The 18,939-nt window shown below is 40.2% G+C and overlaps 1 protein-coding gene across 1 annotated transcript; it reads left to right on the top strand.

The window, feature by feature from the left end:
• The first annotated feature begins 710 nt into the window (after positions 1 to 710).
• LOC108256868 (olfactory receptor 52B2-like) lies at positions 711 to 1,694 on the top strand. The gene is made up of 2 exons (XM_053675217.1): positions 711 to 1,137; positions 1,330 to 1,694. Exons 1-2 carry the CDS (start codon positions 711 to 713, stop codon positions 1,650 to 1,652), a joined length of 750 nt encoding a protein of 249 aa, XP_053531192.1. The 3' UTR covers positions 1,653 to 1,694.
• The last annotated feature ends 17,245 nt before the right edge of the window (positions 1,695 to 18,939 follow it).

Raw genomic sequence — 18,939 nt, 5'->3', positions numbered from 1 at the left:
TTAGATCAAAAGATGCAGGCTATTTGACGGTACCTCGAATAGTGAAGGCTACAGCAGGGGGAAGAGCTTTCTCTTATAGAGCCCCACAGTTATGGAACAGTCTTCCTATTAGTGTTCGGGACTCAGACACAGTCTCAGTGTTTAAGTCTAGGCTTAAAACGTATTTGTTTACTCAAGCCTACCCTGACTAGATTCTGTTCTACTACTTCGCAGTCATAATGATCTTTTTTCTCCCTCTCTCCTTTCGCTGAGCCCCACACGAATTTATGGAGATACTAGAGATCCAGATCCTTTCTGCCTCTGGATGGATGTCTGCTTTGAGACAATGTCTATTGTAAAAAGTGCTATACAAATAAAATTGAATTGAATTGAATACTTTTTCTAACTCCTCATACACTGTTCATTGGACTCTAACCAAAAACATGTTACAAAGCTTCTTTTACTGCTCATGGTGCCGATTATTGGCTTGACCCTGGTATTGCTCCTTATAGATATAGTTGTTGTTATTATTATTATTATTATTATTATTATTAATAGTAGTAGTACAAGTAGTAGTCAGGAAAGAGGGTGGGACTTTTATGCAAGTTACTGGCAGAAAGTCACTAAGGAATATGTGGCCAGACGAGATAGTATAAATATGTACTGAACGTTTTCTCACCACAGTTGTAAAATTTCTTCATCTAAACTATGATGGATTTTGTTTGTAATTGATGGATTTTACTAATGTTACACATTTAACACTTAATGGACATGTGGATTTACAGACTTACAGATATTTTTATTTCTTAATTACTCTCACAGTGTACATATCAATCATTGTATTTAATACTGTTGTAATTTTTGTCATATTCATGAACAAACATCTCCATGAGCCCATGTACATTTTCATTGCTGCTTTGCTTTGTAATGCTCTCTTTGGAGCGACTGCTCTTTATCCTAAACTGCTCACTGATTTACTTTCTGAAAAACAAGTCAGTTCTTACCACGGCTGTTTATTTCAGGCTTTTTGTGTTTATACATATGCTGCATCAGAATTCATGCTGCTATCAGCTATGGCCTATGACCGTTATGTGTCTATCTGTAAACCTTTACATTATTCAAATATTGTAACGATGCCCACTGTCAGAAAGCTCATATGTTTTTCATGGTTTTTACCTTGTTGTGCAATTGGTATGGCAGACCTTCTACTATCCCAGCTTCCACTGTGTAAATTTAAAATGAATAGAATATACTGTGATGGTTACTCAATTGTCAAATTAAGTTGTACAGTAACTTCTATTAATAACCTTTTAGGACTTGCTATTTTCAGCATTGCTGTATTTCCTCCAGTGATCTTCATAATCTACTCGTACATGAGGATACTCGCTGTGTGTTTAAAGAATTCGAAAGATTTCAGAAGAAAAGCTCTACAGACCTGTTTACCACATCTGCTCATTTTCATAAATTTTTCTGTCAACATTTGTTTTGAAATTATAAATAACAGACTAGAATCAAATCAAATTCCCCACATTATTACCATAATCCTGTCAGTTGAATATTTACTCATTCCTCCTTTATTCAATCCCATAATATATGGATTAAAACTGCAGGAGATTTTGAAAAGCATCAAGAGATTGATTTCATGGAAGAAGAGGGCTGAGGTTTATTTTTAGGTGTAGATTGTTTTGCTTTGAAATACTATACTATTATTATTATTATTATTATTATTATTATTATTATTATTATTATTAGTGGCAGTTTACAGAATTTAATGAAGCAAAATTTCTGTATTACATGTTTGCAATAATATTACATTTATTACCAATAAGGCTTACCAAACACAAAGGCCAGAAAAAGTAAAATCATCCTCATTTGTACTGTACTGCTGAAATTAAAAATAAATTAATAAAAAAGACCAGAATGTTATTTTGTATGTAAAATTCTATTCTTAATGTGAACCTCATCGGGATTGCATATAACAAAGTCAGATGGTATAAAATACACTGTGATTTTAATTGACTGAAATAGCAGTGATTTTATAATAATAAACTTTTGTGATTTTGTAAAGTTTCTATAATGAGAACAGATTTCACACTTGCCATTTTAGTTCATGGACAGATTGTGTGTTGACATTACTAATACAATTAAAAGCTATTTTTATGTCACACTAAGGAAATTACATAGAATCTGATAACAGCATTTTAATTAAAAAAAATGACATTAGTTAATGGGCATTAAATGTTAAAACCGAAGACTTTGTCAAAATACATTTTATTTGTTATTGTCGTAAAATATTGTCTATTGTAGGGAGAAATAAAAGTGGGGCATTTTCTTTTTTAAAGTGTATTTTATTTTATTTAAATATCAATGTGCATTCCATTGTTCAGTTTACATTAGGGATGCACCGAAATGAAAATTCTTGGCCGACACCAAAATCGAATATAATGAAAAACTTGGCCGAAAGCCGAAGGCCAAATACCGAACACATTTTTTCGTGTTTTTTCCATTAATTTTGCCATTTTTTTCACCACTGCATAAATTAAATTGTCAAAATGTCCTTTTTACTATTTTGTCTTGCTTTTCAAAGAAAAAAATCAATTACAAAAACTACAATTTCAAAATATTTATTTAACACTGAACATTTTTTTTTCATTCCAGCAGGCATAGGCTGCCAACAGGGCACAATATAACTTTAAATAAATAAATTAGTAAAATAAAAATATTTTGATGTGGTCATCTTTGAGCCCCTGCCCCTGAATTGCCTATGTTAGCAAATAACTGACTGCTTAGAATGGAACATTCTACAACCAAAATGTGCATTAAAAAGTGAAAAGTGTAGAAGTGATAAGAGTGCAAAAAATGGTTTTATCGGTTATATACCGCTCACATCCCTGTAAAACAAACGCACAGTAAACATCAAGAGCACGTAGGTCGTTGCGTGTCTCACTCTGGTTGCTAGGCTATTTGGCCGCGTCATCAAACACGTCATTGTTTGATAAAATTTATTCGGCATTTTCACTTATTCGGCCGAACACCGGAGTGCTTTATTTTTATATTCTCAGCCAAATAATTTCGGTTGCCAAACATTCGGTGCATCCCTAGTTTACATACATAAAGTTTTCCACACATGGACTTTGCAAAAAAAACAGGAGTGTGTAAAAAAAATAAAATCTACTATAGGGTGCAGTAAACACTAATAAACTAAACAAATTTGATATTTGATGTAGCAACCCTTAACCCTTAAAAATGGATCAGTAGTCTCAAATACACTTTTGTGCAGTTTTATAAGGAAATTGTCTGGTAAGTTTTTCTAAGCATCAAGCACTTGCTTCTGTTCCCTTTCAAAGGGAACTCAATGTTGCGTGAGCTCCACGCTGTCGGAAGCACCCTCGCATGTGACCAGCATCTAATACTTGTGTAACATCGTGCCTATTTATAGGCCTGCCCTGATCAAGTGATGTGGCAATTAAGTGCATTGTGTTATATAAAAACGGCATGTCAGTCGTTTGTGTAACACTTGCAAAAAGACTTTTCATTTAATCTCTATCTTTTCAAAACAAAAAAAATCTCTTTACTTTTCTGTCCCTTAAAAAAATTATGAATAAAGAGAGAAAATTATGAGTGAGAGAGAATTCAGGAAGCGTGTTACGCCTTGCTCCCATTTCATTACAGGGGAGGACGGACACATTTTCTGTGTGAAGTGTCTAGGGCTGGAGCACGCCAGGGCAGCCCTCGAGAGGTCTGACTGTGCACATTGTGAACGTCTTACAATTAGGCAGCTCCACTCCTGACTATAACTCCTAACCCCCTCTTCTCGGATGACAGGAGTTGGGATACAGAGCCTCGCGAAGCTGGGCCAGCTGCTGCCAAGGCAGCTAGCTGGTTCAGGTTCCGGGGATCTCGTAGGGATCTGGAAGAGGAGTGCTGCTCTATCTCTTGCTCTGTTTTCTGAGTCCGGCTCTCCGCCTGATTTTGGAGCTTGTGTCGCGACTCCTCCTTCGATATGGAAAGCGTAAAAAAATTCCCCAAAAAATTCCTCTCTGAGTCTGAGGAGCCAGAAAGGTGTGCCAAAAACTGAGAGCAGCTCACAAGCATATTAAGAGTTGCTTGAAGTGATTACTAAGGCTGGATAAGCTTTTTTTTCACCAGTAAAAAAATTAATCACCCTCACACTGCAGAAAATTCCCCCCTTTTTTCCCCAGATGTGCATGACAAAATATCAAAATTCTGGGGAAATCCATACATAAGATAAGAGATAAGATAAGATAACATAACATTTACTGATCCCACACTTGGGAAATTCCCTCATTACAGCAGCTCAGTTACACAAAAAACAGATAGGAAAGAATACACATTTAATAGGAATAGAATTGAAATGAAGTATCTAAATATATATATATATATATATATATATATATATATATATATATATATATATATATATATATATATATATATATATATATATATATATATATATAATAGGAATAGAAATATAAGAATTAGAGTAGTAAAAAAATAATAATAACAGTAATATGTAGAATATGGACTCAATGTATGTACAGATGAGTAAGCCATATTTATAACCCTGCGAGATTATTTGGCCATCATGGGAAATGAGCAGCATGGCTATTTATAGTTATGCCAATGGTGGAGGAGGCGCTTGCGGGCTACCTCTCTCCCTCCATGGCAGATAATTTATGGGAGCTGGCTTGGCCATCCAAGCCTTGTAAGACCACCTTGGTGTTGGTGGGCAAGGCCTATGCGTTAGTGGGTCTTGCCTGTGGGTAAATGCATACAATGGCAGTGTTGTAGGCCTACTAAGCAGACCTGCTGAGTGAGTTCGACATACGACGGCATTCAGCCAGTTCCTTCCCCATTGTGTCACAACAGCGCTAGTGCAAGCGAGGCACAGAAGGCAAGTGTGGTGGCCTGCCGCCCCCCCTGTGGAGAGCCAGGGGCACATGCTGGCCACAGTCACAGCCTGCTAATAGGCCTGAACTGAGAATGATCGTACAGGCCAAGCAGACAAAGAAGGAGTAGTCCTGAGGGGCCGCAGAGGGACATATCAGGGGACATGAGGTTGCTAGGGCAGTTAGCCCTCGGTGCTACTGTAGGGCCTCCCCTAGCCAAGGTTGTCCCAAGTTTTCAGTGTTCTTTGGTCAGTGAGCTGTCACAGGGCAATGAAAATCTGATGCTTTCCATCCAATAGAGTGTGGAAAAGTTAACATCACTAAAAGCCCATCTGGAAGCATGTAAACTACTGCCAAATGTGTCCATGGGTTCTGTCTACCATAGAAAAGGGTTACTGGGTCCAGTTCAGAGCTCAGTTCAGAGTTGAGTTGGGGCTCAGGTTGATCCTTAAGAAAAGTATGCTTTCTCCAGGGCAGAGGACAACTTTTTTGCAGGGGTTATATGGAATTTGAATACAATGAGCGCATGCCTATCCCCAACATGCAATCTTATCAACAGTGAGCATGATAAAGTTAGGTCTGGGCATCCCCTTCAGTCTCTACTTGAGACTGTTGGGGCTTATGGCAGCAGCAGCAAACATTATACCATTGAGCCCATTGCACATGAGACTGATTAGTAGGGGCTGATAGTCAGAGGTTTCATCCTTGGATGAAAAAGTCATCAGTAATCAATGTAATCCATGTGATGTGGAGATGCCTACATGCACGTGGTGATGCCTACATGGTCTGAGAACTTGGAGGTGTCCCCGGTTTATAGCCTTGGTTCACACTCTAGGGGTGGCTCTTATCACAAGATTGTAATGTCAGGTGCCTCCCTCACAGCCTCTAGAGTGACCCTCATCTAGTGTGGAATATAAATCACATAGAAGTGTGGGCCATACTCCTAGCACTAAATTCCTTCTTCTCAGTTGAAAGGTCACCATGTGTCAGACAATACAGCGGTGGTCTCATATATCAACCACCATGGAGGATTATGTTTGTGCCCCCTGTTCAGGCAGGCTTAACTAATTCTTCTCTGGCCGAAGATAAGTTTTGTCAGTGAGTACAATGTACATTCTGGCCAAGATCACACTACATTTCCTGCTGTACTCTATCACCTGTAGCTCAGGTGGTAGAGTGGGTTGTCCACTAATCATAGGGTTTGTGGTTCGATTCCCGGTCCACATGATTCCACATACCGAATTGTCCTTTGGCAAGACACTGAACCCCAAGTTGCTCCCGATGCACCTTGCATGGCAGCTCTGCTACCATTGTTGTGTGTGTGTGTGAATGGGTGAATGAGACACAGTGTATAAAGCACTTTGGATAAAAGTGATATATAACTGCAAACCATTGCTAGTAGTAGTACCTGGATTGGCCAGCTCAAATTTGGTTATCGGCGATAGTATCTCTGCTGAACAGCACTCCCTGGGAGATTCCCAGTCTCAAGCCAGAGGGTTGATTCATCACCCTTTGCCAGAACTATGGAAACCGTGAGTCTGGTCCCTGAGGGGCACCCGCTCATAGATTCTGGTCTCTCAACCGAGGTTGTAGAGACCATATTAAATGCTAGAGCACCATCCATGAGAAAATTGTATGGCAACTTTTTTCTCATGGTGTGAGGAACACCAGGGAGACCCAGTAACTGTGCAATAGCTACAGACCTGGAGTTCTTACAGGAAGATTTCCCAGCAGGGTCTGTTCCTTCTACAATTAAGATTTATGTGGCCATTATTTCGGCCAGCCACACCCCTATTACTGGAGCCTCTGTGGGGCAACATCCTCTAACTTCAAGATGTATGCATGGTGTCAGACCACGGAGCAGTTGCTGGTTCTATTTTGACAGTGGAAGCAATCTCTATTGCTTATGAGGCTCGTGGTCTCAATACGCCTCTCAATACGCCTCAGGGCTCATTCCACTGTGTGTGCTGTGGCAGGGTGGTCTACACCACACAGTCATTTGGTATTACAGTTTGGCCTTATGGGCCAGCTCATATATGGTTCTCGGAGATATATCTCTGCTGGACGGCACCCCCAGGGAGATTCCGGTGGGTGGAGGAAGTGAAATTAAATAAAAACAGCCTTGTTGTGTTGTTGTCATGGCCACCGTCATAGCCCTAGCATTGGCTACAGTCCTAGAGTTCTTACAGGAATGTTTCTCAGTAAGGCTGGCTCCTTCTACAATTAGGCTCTACATGGCCACCATTTCCGCCAGTCACACCCCTATTGATGGAGCCTCTGTAACATGCCATACCCTCAGTATGACAGAGTGGGTATACTTGTTTCCACAGTGTGAAGCTCACACAACGACTAGAAGGTCCCTACAGTATTACTGGGGGTTGACTGCCCTAACAACCTCTCCGCCGCTGATACCTGCCTCCGTGGCCCATTGCCTTTTTGGCACTGATTATCATTCTTAAATAAGGCCTACTAGCAGGCTGCAATTGTCAATGCCCGGTCCCCCTGGCTTTCCAGGGGGTAACAGGGCAGAAGGTGTAACAGGGGTGACCAGAAGGGACACTTTATCTTTATCCCCCATGCTCGAGAGGTTGAGCCACAGATGCCTCTCCACCACAACCAAGCTTCCCATTGAACAGCTGATAAACCGAGCCTTATGCTTGGTCACACAAATCCGTGACTCAGAGACGTTTCGCTACCGCCTCGGGTCCAATTCCTTCCCCACTGTCAAGCTTATTCAGCTAATTGCCTGGTAGGCCTGCAATACTGCTATTTTATGCAGAGACCCACAAGCGAAACCCGCTGCTGCATAGGCTTTGCAAAAAAAAACTGAGTTGGTCTTACACAACTTGGATGACAAAGCTGGGCCCCATAATTTTGCTGCCATCAATGGAGAGAAGTATAGCAAAATACTGTTTATCTCCCATGATGACCGGTGTCACAGGGTTATAAACATGGCTGGAGTATGGTTTCCCCAGAAGCGTGATACTTCACACTGGGTAGTTAGCTGTAGTCTGAGTAAGTCCAGTTTGTAGCACAGCCACATATTGTCTCTGTTTTTATTACCAGTAAGTGTAATTATCCTAATTAATTAAGATATTAATAGTGCTTGTTTGTTATTAGTTGTTGCCATTTCTGTATTCTGTATTCCAAACTCTGCGCCAGTGATGTCATCACGTAATGGCGTACATAGTTTCCAGAAGTGAATATTAACTGGGAGATAAATAGAACCTGGAGCACGCTCATCTCAGGGATTCCCTAACGCAGTGTATTATTGTCACGGTCTTCAAGGACATCACTGCTGAAGGAATACAGTGTTTTTCTCTAGTTTATGGCTCAAGAAGGCCAATTCATAAGTTCAGTGAGATACACTGATCTGGCAGAACATAGGATTCGCTCACCTATGGACTGAGAAACGGGTGAGTACGATCCGAAAAGACTTTAATCAGTTGTATATATTTTCTTTTTTCATTACAAGAGACTTTGAGGGTGGGCTTATTATGTATATTTGGTGGCTGGCTTTTTTTGTATAATACAAAACAAACTTGGTGAAAGGTATTGGTGGTTTTTGGTGTGCTTTTCTTTATATACTGACTAGGTTTACATGGACAGCAGTATTCTAATTAGTGACCTTATTCTGAATAAGACAATATTGTTATTAGTAGCTGAGATACAGTATCTCACAAAAGTGAGTACACCCCTCACATTTTTGTAAATATTTGATTATATCTTTTAATGTGACAACACTGAAGAAATGACACTTTGCTACAATGTAAAGTAATGAGTGTACAGCTTGTATAACAGTGTAAATTTGCTGTCCCCTGAGTCTCCCTGTGAAACTGTCCAAATTGGGCCCAAAGTGTCAATATTTTGTGTGGCCACCATTATTTTCCTGCATTGCCTTAACCCTCTTGGGCATGGAGTTCACCAGAGCTTCACAGGTTACCACTGGAGTCTTCCTCTACTCCTCCATGACGACATCATGGATGTCGACTCCACCTTCCATTTGAGGATGCCCCACAGATGCTCAATAGGGTTTAGATCTGGAGACATGCCAGTCCATCACCTTCACCCTCAGCTTTTTTAGCAAGGCAGTGGTTGTCTTGGAGGTGTGTTTGGGGTCTTTATCATGCTGGAATACTGCCCTGCGGCCCAGTCTCCGAAGGGAGGGGATCATGCTCTGCTTCAGTATGTCACAGTACATGTTGGCATTCATGGTTCCCTCAATGAACTGTAGCTCCCCAGTGCCAGCAGCACTCATGCAGCCCCAGTCCATGACACTCCCACAGCCATGCTTGACTGTAGGCAACAGACACTTGTCTTTGTACTCCTCACCTGGTTGCCCCACACATGCTTGACACCATCTGAACCAAATAAGTTTATCTTGGTCTCATCAGACCACAGGACATGGTTCCGGTAGTCCATGTCTTTAGTCTGCTTGTCTTCAGCAAACTGTTTGTGGGCTTTCTTGTGCATCATCTTTAGAAGAGGCTTCCTTCTGGGATGACAGCCATGCATTTTGATGATTTTGCAGTTTGATGCAGTGTGCGGCGTATGGTCTGAGCACTGACAGGCTGACCCCTCACCCTTTCAAATTCTGCAGCAATGCTGGCAGCACTCATACGTCTATTTCCCAAAGACAACCTCTGGATACAACGCTGAGCATGTGCACTCAACTTCTTTGGATGACCATGGCGAGGTCTGTTCTGAGTGGAACCTGTCCTGTTAAACCACTGTATGGTCTTGGCCACCATGCTGCAGCTCATAGTCAGGGTCTTGGCAATCTTCTTATAGCCTAGGCCATCTTTATGTAGAGCAACAATTCTTTTTTTCAGATCCTCAGAGAGTTCTTTGCCATGAGTTGGCATATTGAACTTCCAGTGACCAGTATGAGGGAGCGTGAGAGCTATGACACCAAATTTAACACACCTGCTCCCCATTCACACCTGAGACATTGTAACATTACCAAGTCACATGACACTTGGGGGAGGGAAAATGGCTAATTGGGCCCAATTTGGACATTTTCACTTAGGGGTGTACTCACTTTTGTTGCCAGCGGTTTAGACAGTAATGGCTGTGTGTTGAGTTATTTTGAGGGGACAGCAAATTTGCACTGTTACACAAGCTGTACACTCACAACTTTACATTGTAGCAAAGTGTCATTTCTTCAGTGTTGTCACATTAAAAGATATAATCAAATATTTACAAAAATGTGAGCGGTGTACTCACTTTTGTGAGATACTGTACATGTATTTCTCCTAATATATACTGTAGTAGGTAAGTACGTGGTTTCGGATGCAGCCGTGCTCTCTTGTTTGCCGTCAAACGGTTGAGCCCTGCCATGTGTGTACGTGTTCTGTTGCAAAATGCGGTGAAAACTCCCACACAACTCTAACAGCGTGATTAAGGTGTGTACATGTCTGTAACACACGTCGATAATGCAACTAAAACAGGAATACTCCACACGTCTTAATTTGATTTGTGTTTACTTCGAGTCGGATTAAGGTCATCAATAATCCCTGTCTACATGGTAGTTTCTTAATCAGAGTATCATCTTAATCGGGTTAATATCGGATTATTGTCGTCCATGTAAACATACTGACTGTTAGAGCCCGGAACTTAGTTGTAATCAGTGCCTCTCGGAGTTGAGTAGTTTCATATTGGTGGCACATACAGGGGCTCTTTCAGCATGTATTATAGCAAAAAGAGAGAGAGAGAGAGAGAAATTAAATGCTCTAATGTTGTTATTAACACTGGGGATTGTACTTCTGAGGCTAACACCATAGAGCATGTTTTGAATAGGTGCAAGCCAGCGGCTGAAATTACATCCATGCTTGATTCTTTGTACAGCTTGGATGATGATAATGATGATGTTTATGCTGATGTAACTTTTACAGATGTGTGTAATATGCAATCAATGCAGACAGTTTGAACATATGAAAGTGATGTATTGGCCCTAAAAACACAAGTTGAAACTCTAGATGCGGATCATAGACAGGCAATTAGCAGCACATTAAACAGAGAAGTTGCATTAAGGGATGCAGTTGAGGCTACTTTGGAGACATTGCAGGATTCCTTCCAGCAGTCGTTGGAGAAAATTCGAAGGGATGCTAAATGGGAAAGTCAAATAAAGAGCCAATTAGCACACCTATCCTTGCTATACTGCATACTTTTACCCTGGCTACCCCACATATTCCCTCTATACACCGTCTCCGCTCCCAACATGATAACTCCCCACCCTGTGTTCCACCTTCCACAATCATGAGCAACACATACCCAGTAAGCCAACTCGTACATACACACACACACACAACAGTACCTTCTCATGTCTTGTTGGGTGCTTCCTTATTTTGTGCGAGACCTTCTATACATCTGGACTTCCCTTCGTTTGGTGACTATGCAGAGACAGCTGATGTCCTCAGCTTCATAGAACAGTGTGAGAAATTCAACATTCAGCCCTTACCAAATATCAAGCTCATGGGAACCATGAGCACAGTGTTGAGAGTACCTGCGCTGAGCTGGTAGAAGGCAGAGAGAGCCAAAGTCCATGATTGGAGGATGTTCAAGGATGCCTTCATGACAGCTTTCCTTCTGGAAGACTACCTGGCAGAGACTAAGGGCAAGCTCAGGGCAAAGGTACAGCAGCCAGGCAGAAGTCACGAGATTTCGCCTATGATTATCGCACTCTCCGCTCAAAATGGAGGGCAGATATCACCGAAGAGGAATTGGTAAGCCGCATCCTGAATAACATCAACCCCCCCAATTTTGTTTCTGTTTTTTTCCACCAGCATCGTACTGAGCCTCTGTTTTTAGTTCATGTTTCCCAATTTTTAATTCTGTTTTGTCCTTGTATTTTGAGAACCATGTTTAGTCTAGTTTATATCCTTTGTACATCATCTGACCCACACCTGTTTTTGGATTCTGCTTTTGCCTGCTTGTCTCTCAATAATGACTGCATTTGCATCTGTTTGCACTCACCTCCAACCTGCCTTATTTGATAATAAATCACAGACATTTTTCTGGTGCATGTTTTACAGCATTGGTCAGGAAGGAGGGGTGAGACTTTTCAGCTAGTTACTGTCACATAGGAATATGAGTCACTGAGAGACTATAAATGTGATGATGTCCTCACCATACCTCCAGTATCTACATTATTAATGACTGCCATAATATCACTTGGATTTATTGTCAGAAATTAATGGATAATTTTACCAGTGTTACATATTTCACACTGGAGGGACATGTGAGTTTAGAGCATTATAGATACTTTTATTTTATATTTACTCTCTCTGTCTATATAATGATAATTTGCTTTAATTCTGTTATAATTTCTGTCATATACAAAAACAAACACTTACATGAGCCCATGTACATTTTCATTGCTGCTTTGCTTTGTAATGCTCTCTTTGGAACAGCTGCTCTGTATCCTAAACTGCTCACTGATTTACTGTCTGAAAAACAAATCACTTCTTATGAAGCTTGTATATTTCAGGCATTTTGTGTGTACACATATGCTTCATCAGAGTTTGTTCTGTTATCAGCTATGGCCTATGACAGATATGTGTCCATCTGTAAACCATTACATTATGCAACTCTTGTAAAAATGAACATTGTTAGAAAGCTAATATTTTTGTCATGGTTTTTGCCTTGTTGTACAATTGGTATAACAGTTCTACTAACATCCAGACTTCAGCTGTGTAAATTTAAATTAAACAGAATATACTGTGATAATTATTCAATTGTGAAATTAAGCTGTAAAGAAACATCTCTTAATAACATATATGGACTTTTTATTTTCAGCATTACTGTATTTCCTCCAGTGTTCTTCATAATCTACTCGTATTTTAGGATACTCTCTGTTTGTTTAAAGAATTCTAAACATTTCAGAAGAAAAGCTCTACAGACCTGTTTACCACATCTTCTCATTTTCATAATTTTTTCTGTCAACACTTGTTTTGAAATTATAAATTCTAGAACAGACTCTAATCAAATTCCCCACATTATTACCATGATCCTGTCAGTTGAATATTTACTTGTTCCCCCTCTATTCAATCCCATAATATATGGATTAAAACTGCAGGAGATTTTCAATAGTATCAGGAGACTAATTTCCTGTAAAAAGAGGGCTCGAGTTTCTTTTTAGACCTATATTCTACCTATACTCTTATTTGAGTTGAAAAAAGTAATATTTTAACTCTCTCAATGGACGGCATGTATTAAAGTGTCCATAGTGTGTGAATGTGTGTGATTCTGCTCTGCGATGGATTGGCACCCCATCCAGGGTGTCCCCCACCTTGTGCCCTATGCTCCCTGGGATAGGCTCTAGGTTCCATGTGTTCCAGTAAGGATAAGTAGTACAGAAAATGAATGGATGGATGGCTCTTTCAACAGACTGATTAACTCTATGTGATTGTATTGAAATGTATTTAATTAATTAAATAAATTAATTACATTTGTATAAGTATAACCTTATTTGTGCAATCAACTTTTAATTTTCACTGTAATTCCATCACAAAATCAGGTTTAAAAAGGTAGCACTAAAAAACACACTATAATAGCAATGTAAAATCCTATAAGATACACTCTAGCAATATTAAGCTAAATAATCCAGGAACATGAATACAGAAAATAGCATACAACTACTGGTATGGTCTACTACTTATTATACCATACTCTCCATTATTTACCAAATTTTGTCAAAGTTTGAAATGGTGCCTCTTAGAATACATTGCATGTTTTCAAAGCCAGCATACTGGAGGATATCTCTATGCCATCGCGAATTGGTTAGGGAATGGGCTCCATACTTGTAAATATTAAAAAGAAAAAAGACTAGATTTTCTACTCGATACTAAAAATACCATATATAAATATTGTACAGTTTTAATGCCAAGGTTTGTAATTTCAAATCCCCTGTCCAAAGTAGATCGAAAAAAAAATATATTTCCCTTCAGGGGTACAGATGTTGCAAGGAACCTAAAGTTACAATAACATCTGAATTCTTTCCACGGGGAGAGCACAGACAATTTTTCTCTCTTTTACTCATGGTCTCAGATGACTGTGGCATCATCAGAATTCAAGCTTGCAATCTCCAGATGACAGGGCAAACGCTTTTCTATTGTCAAGTCGTCAACCTTTATTTATAGAGCACATTTAAAACAACAGAAGTTGACCCAAAGTGCTGTACAAATCAAACAAATAAGTGATGAGAGTTATGTTTGAATATATAGTAACAATAATAATAATGATTAATAAATAGATAATACTATTTACCCATTTCAACCTATTAACAGACCTACTGGAACACCAAAATATGTTTTCAACAAAGATTTAAAAGTGGTTATTGAAGAAGCTAACCTCACATGAAAACGGAGACTGTTCCAGATTTAGGACCTACCACAGAAAAGGCACAATCACCTTTGGTTTTATGGCGACAACAAAAGAAGTTGATCGGAAGACCTGAGCACTCTTGTGGAGGAGTAAGGATGAAGATGATCACTAATATATATGGGTATGAGACCAGCAAGTGCCTTGTAGACATAAAGCAGAATTTTATCCTCAATTTCCCAAGAAGACAATATGCTTAGAGATGCTAATACAGGGGTAATGTGTTCCTTCTTTCTTGACCTTGTTAAAAGCCTAGCTGCTACATGAAACAGCTGTAAGTAGGATGATGCAGTTTGAAGGAGTCCAGTGTACAATATGCTACAATAGACTAACATGAGATTATTTCAATGTGTTACGAAACACGACTGGGACAGGAAGTAAGCGCAGGAGTGAAGTCTTTATTTACAACTTAATTCAATGTACGTGGAGGCGGGAAACAAGGTCTAAACATAAAACGAGCCGAAACAAGAAACATGAACTTAAACAGGGCGTGGAATCACTATCACATTTAACTAACTTAAACATCTATCAATTACCAAGAAATGAGGCAGGAAACACAAAACTTAGAACGAGACTATGACACGAAATTATCGTTTAACAATGACATGACACTCATGTTTAACTAAGTCATGAAACTCTCGTTTTACAATGACATGTAACTCGCGTTCAACTATGACATGAAACTCTCATTTAACTGTGGCATGAAATTAGGAACAAGAAACTAGACAAGACATGGGAACTTTACCACAGGGCACCATTGCACCTTTTAGTCTCTACTGTAATACCGCGCGCGTGCACAGCAAGGGGGTTTAAATAACCAGTCACAATTAACTTAATTGCTGACAGCTGGTAACACTTCACAACACCCCCTTGCACCTCCACCAATAAGTGAACAGGGCAGGGACAGAACAGGAACCAAAACAAGTGCACATGTCCATTGTAAACAAAGTCTTATCCTTCATGCGCACTTCGAGCAGGTGCACGCGCTCTCCAGCTGACAAAAGTCCACAAGACTTTTTATATGATCTTATACATTGCACTACAGAGGACCTAGCTTGCACTAGTGCACTAGCGTTTTAGCTTTAAAACATTAGGGAGCTACTTGGCCTGCTACCAGCTCCATCTTGACAAGAGAGGAACTCTGCTACAGCCACCATCTGCACCCCAAGCCTGTGGACACGTTTCCGTCTCTTTCGTTTATTTTTTTCTTCGACTACCTTGAGAATCAACAGCCCTGGGTCACTGTTGCCACCATGTGGAACAACTAAATTGTGCAAAAGAATTAAATGCGCATGTGCAACCTGCACGTACAAAGCACACACTGTTAGAAAAATCGTGTGGCACGCGTACAGTACACACCTACTCAGCTGATGATGAAATTTGCGTCACGCATACTGTATGCTGTTCCTAGCGTACGTCTAAAAAGTGAAGCATACTTTCTACTTAATGCTTCATATTCATTAGGTCTAATCCATGTTTCTTTTAAACGAAGTACATTAAAACTGATCAGTATGGTGTACCCTGAGTGATGGCTAAATGTAGCTATCATATGGTAGGTTTAGTTTGTCTGCTTCCTGGCCTTGCTCATGATTGCTACCGATTAACTAGGCCTGTTCTAAGTCTATGAGCTATGCTACAAGAAATGAGAGCAGCACATCCCTGAGTGTGATGGATACTGTTCCACCCTAAAAGTCCAACCTTGCCCTCAATTGTCAATAAAGCCCACAAAACACCCAGACACTCAGCGACCAAACTTGCTGTAAGCTACAGTGCATCCGGAAAGTATTCACAGCGCTTCACTTTTTCCACATTTTGTTATGTTACAGCCTTATTCCAAAATGGATTAAATTCATTATTTTCCTCAAAATTCTACAAACAATACCCCATAATGTCAATGTGGAAGAAGTTTGTTTGAAATCGTTGCAAATTTATTTAAAAATATAAAACAAAAAAAGCACATGCACATAAGTATTCACAGCCTTTGCCATGACACTAAAAATTGAGCTCAGGTGCATCCTGTTTCCACTGATCATCCTTGAGATGTTTCTACAACTTGATTGGAGTCCATCTGTGGTAAATTCAATTGATTGGACATGATTTGGAAAGACACACACCTGTCTATATAAGGTCCTACAGTTAACAATGCATGTCAGAGCACAAACCCAGCCATGAAGTCCAAGGAACTGTCTGTAGACCTCTGAGACAGGATTATATCAATGCACAAATGTGGGGAAGGGTACAGAAACATTTCTGCAGCATTGAAGGTCCTAATGAGCACAGTGGCCTCCATCATCCGTAAATGGAAGAAGTTTGGAACCACCAAGACTCTTCCTAGAGCTGGCCGCCCGGCCAAACTGAGCGATCCCCTCCAGTACCTATTACAGTGGACTATTCCACAATTGTGCTGCGCATCTGTGGAAATTATTTGGGAAGAAAATAGTAACTCATGCAAATGTTGCTGACGTCACGTGTAGTGTACAGAGAGAGCAAAATTTAAGCGAAGCAGCGGTGCTCTGCTGAAATTTTCATCACATGCAGAAACAATACACCTGGGTGCACTCCTACAATAATATGCTCTCTATGGCCATATTGGATAAATTTTATGGTTTTAAACACCAGTTAAGTGCTTTTAGAAGTTGTGTAATTATACCAGTAGGATTTACAGACCATTGTATGGTACTCTCCACTGTGTATTTAAGTAAACTCAAACATAGGAGTGCGTATTGGCATTTTAACACCAGTTTATTGCAAGACTGTCATTTTAGGGATGTGTTTAAATATTTTTGGAGTCATTTTAAAACCACAAAGCTTTCTTTTAAATCAGTGTAGCAGTGGTGGGACTTTCCCAAAACGCAAATTAAACAGCTGTGTCAACAGTATACCTCCAGTGTCACCAGAGAAACAACTCTACGCATGAAATCCTTGGAGGATGAAATAATGGTGCTTCAAGAGTTAATGAAAAACACAGGACAGCAGGTATGCATAGAAAATTTAAGAACAAAAAAGAATTTATTGACCAAATTGCTAGACGTTACCACACAAGGAGCTCTGGTCAGGTCACGATTTCAGACTGTAGAGTGTATGGATGCACCGTCAAAATTCTTTTTTAATTTGGAAAAAAAGAATGGTCAGAATAAGATGATACATGGCCTGTTGTCTGATGATGGGACACTTTTAGTGGACAATAAAGAAATTCGAAAGAGAACAGTCGGTTTCTACAAGGAACTGTACAAGTGTGAAATCTCAGATGAGCAGGCCCATGATAACGTCTTCTTGAAGGATCTCCCTCGGGTGTCAAAGGAAACGCATGCAATCCTCGGAGGGGCATTGACCCTAGAGGAACTGCTACGAGCCCTCCAGGGTATGGAGAGTGGCAAGGCACCAGGGATCGATGGTCTACCGGCTGACTTTTATAAGTCTTTTTGGCCTGAAATGGGTGTTGACCTACAGGAGGTACTGGGTGACAGTTTAGTCACGGGGTGGCTGCTACTCAGTTGTCACAGAGCAGTATTGACGGTGTTGCCCAAAAAGGGAGATCTACACGACATAAAATCATGGAGACCTGTTTCAGTTCTCTGTGTAGAATACCGACTGCTCTCCAAGGTATTGGCAAACAGACTTAGTATAGTCATGGAAGAGGTGGTCCATCCGGACCAGACCTACTGTGTGCCAGGTAGATTTATTCATGATAACATTTTGTTCATTAGAGATGTTGTAGAGGTCGGAAGTATTTTTAATTTGGAATGTGGTTTGGTTTTAATTGACCAGGAAAAGGCTTTCTTCAGGGTTGAACATACCTATTTATTGAACGTTTTGACTGCTTTTGGTTTTAATTCGGATTTTATCGATAAAATAAGAGTTCTGTACCGTGACAGTGAAAGCATACTGAAAATGAATTGTGACTTGTGTGCTCCTTTCAAAGTTCATAGGGGAATAAGACAGGGATGCCCGCTATCAGGCATGTTGTATTCCCTTGCGATTGAACCTCTTTTAGCAAAACTGAGAACAGAACTGCAAGGTATAACGCTTCCAAAGTGTGATGGTGTTTTTAAACTATCCGCATATGCTGATGATGTGGCGATACTTGTTGGCAGCCAGAGGGATGTTGATACGATGTTGAAGATCACTGACTATTTTAGAATTGTTTCTTCCGCCAAGGTAAACTGGGAGAAAAGCATGGCATTTTTAATCGGAAGATGGTTAGGCGGCGTCCCAAACCTCCCAGACTGCTTATTATGGTGTAGAGATAGTTTTAAGTATTTGCGGGTGTTTTTAGGAGACAAAGAGGTTATGGGGAAAAACTTTGAAGGGACTGTCGAGAAGGTAAAGGGTCGGTTGGAGAAGTGGAATTTTTAGTTAAAAAAGTGTCCTTCAGGGGGCGTGTGCTTATAATTAAGAACCTGGTAGCATATCATCCCTCTGGCATAGGCTTGCGTGCATCGATCCCCCAATACATATTTTATCTAAAATCCAGTCAATTTTGGTTAATTTTTTTTGGGACAATTTACACTGGGTTCCACAGAGTGTTCTGTTTCTCCCCAAGGATGAAGGGGGACATGGACTGGTACACCTGCAGAGTAGGACTGCAGCCTTTCGGTTACAGTTTGTGCAAAGGCTGCTACATGGACCTGTAAATGCAAACTGGAAGGCTGTAGCATGTGCCATC

The sequence above is a fragment of the Ictalurus punctatus genome, chromosome 24, assembly GCF_001660625.3.
Source record: "Ictalurus punctatus breed USDA103 chromosome 24, Coco_2.0, whole genome shotgun sequence".
Classification (NCBI taxonomy): domain Eukaryota; kingdom Metazoa; phylum Chordata; class Actinopteri; order Siluriformes; family Ictaluridae; genus Ictalurus; species Ictalurus punctatus.
The sequence above is the reverse complement of the archived record's forward strand: the minus strand, read 5'-3'. Positions and strand labels throughout refer to the sequence as shown.

Coding starts and splice junctions, on each gene's coding strand:
- LOC108256868 (XM_053675217.1), top strand. CDS start 711: ATGGATTTTACTAATGTTACACATTTAACACTTAATGGACATGTGGAT. Junction 1,138..1,329: donor CACTGTCAGAAAGCTCATAT/GTTTTTCATGGT, acceptor TATTTCCTCCAG/TGATCTTCATAATCTACTCG.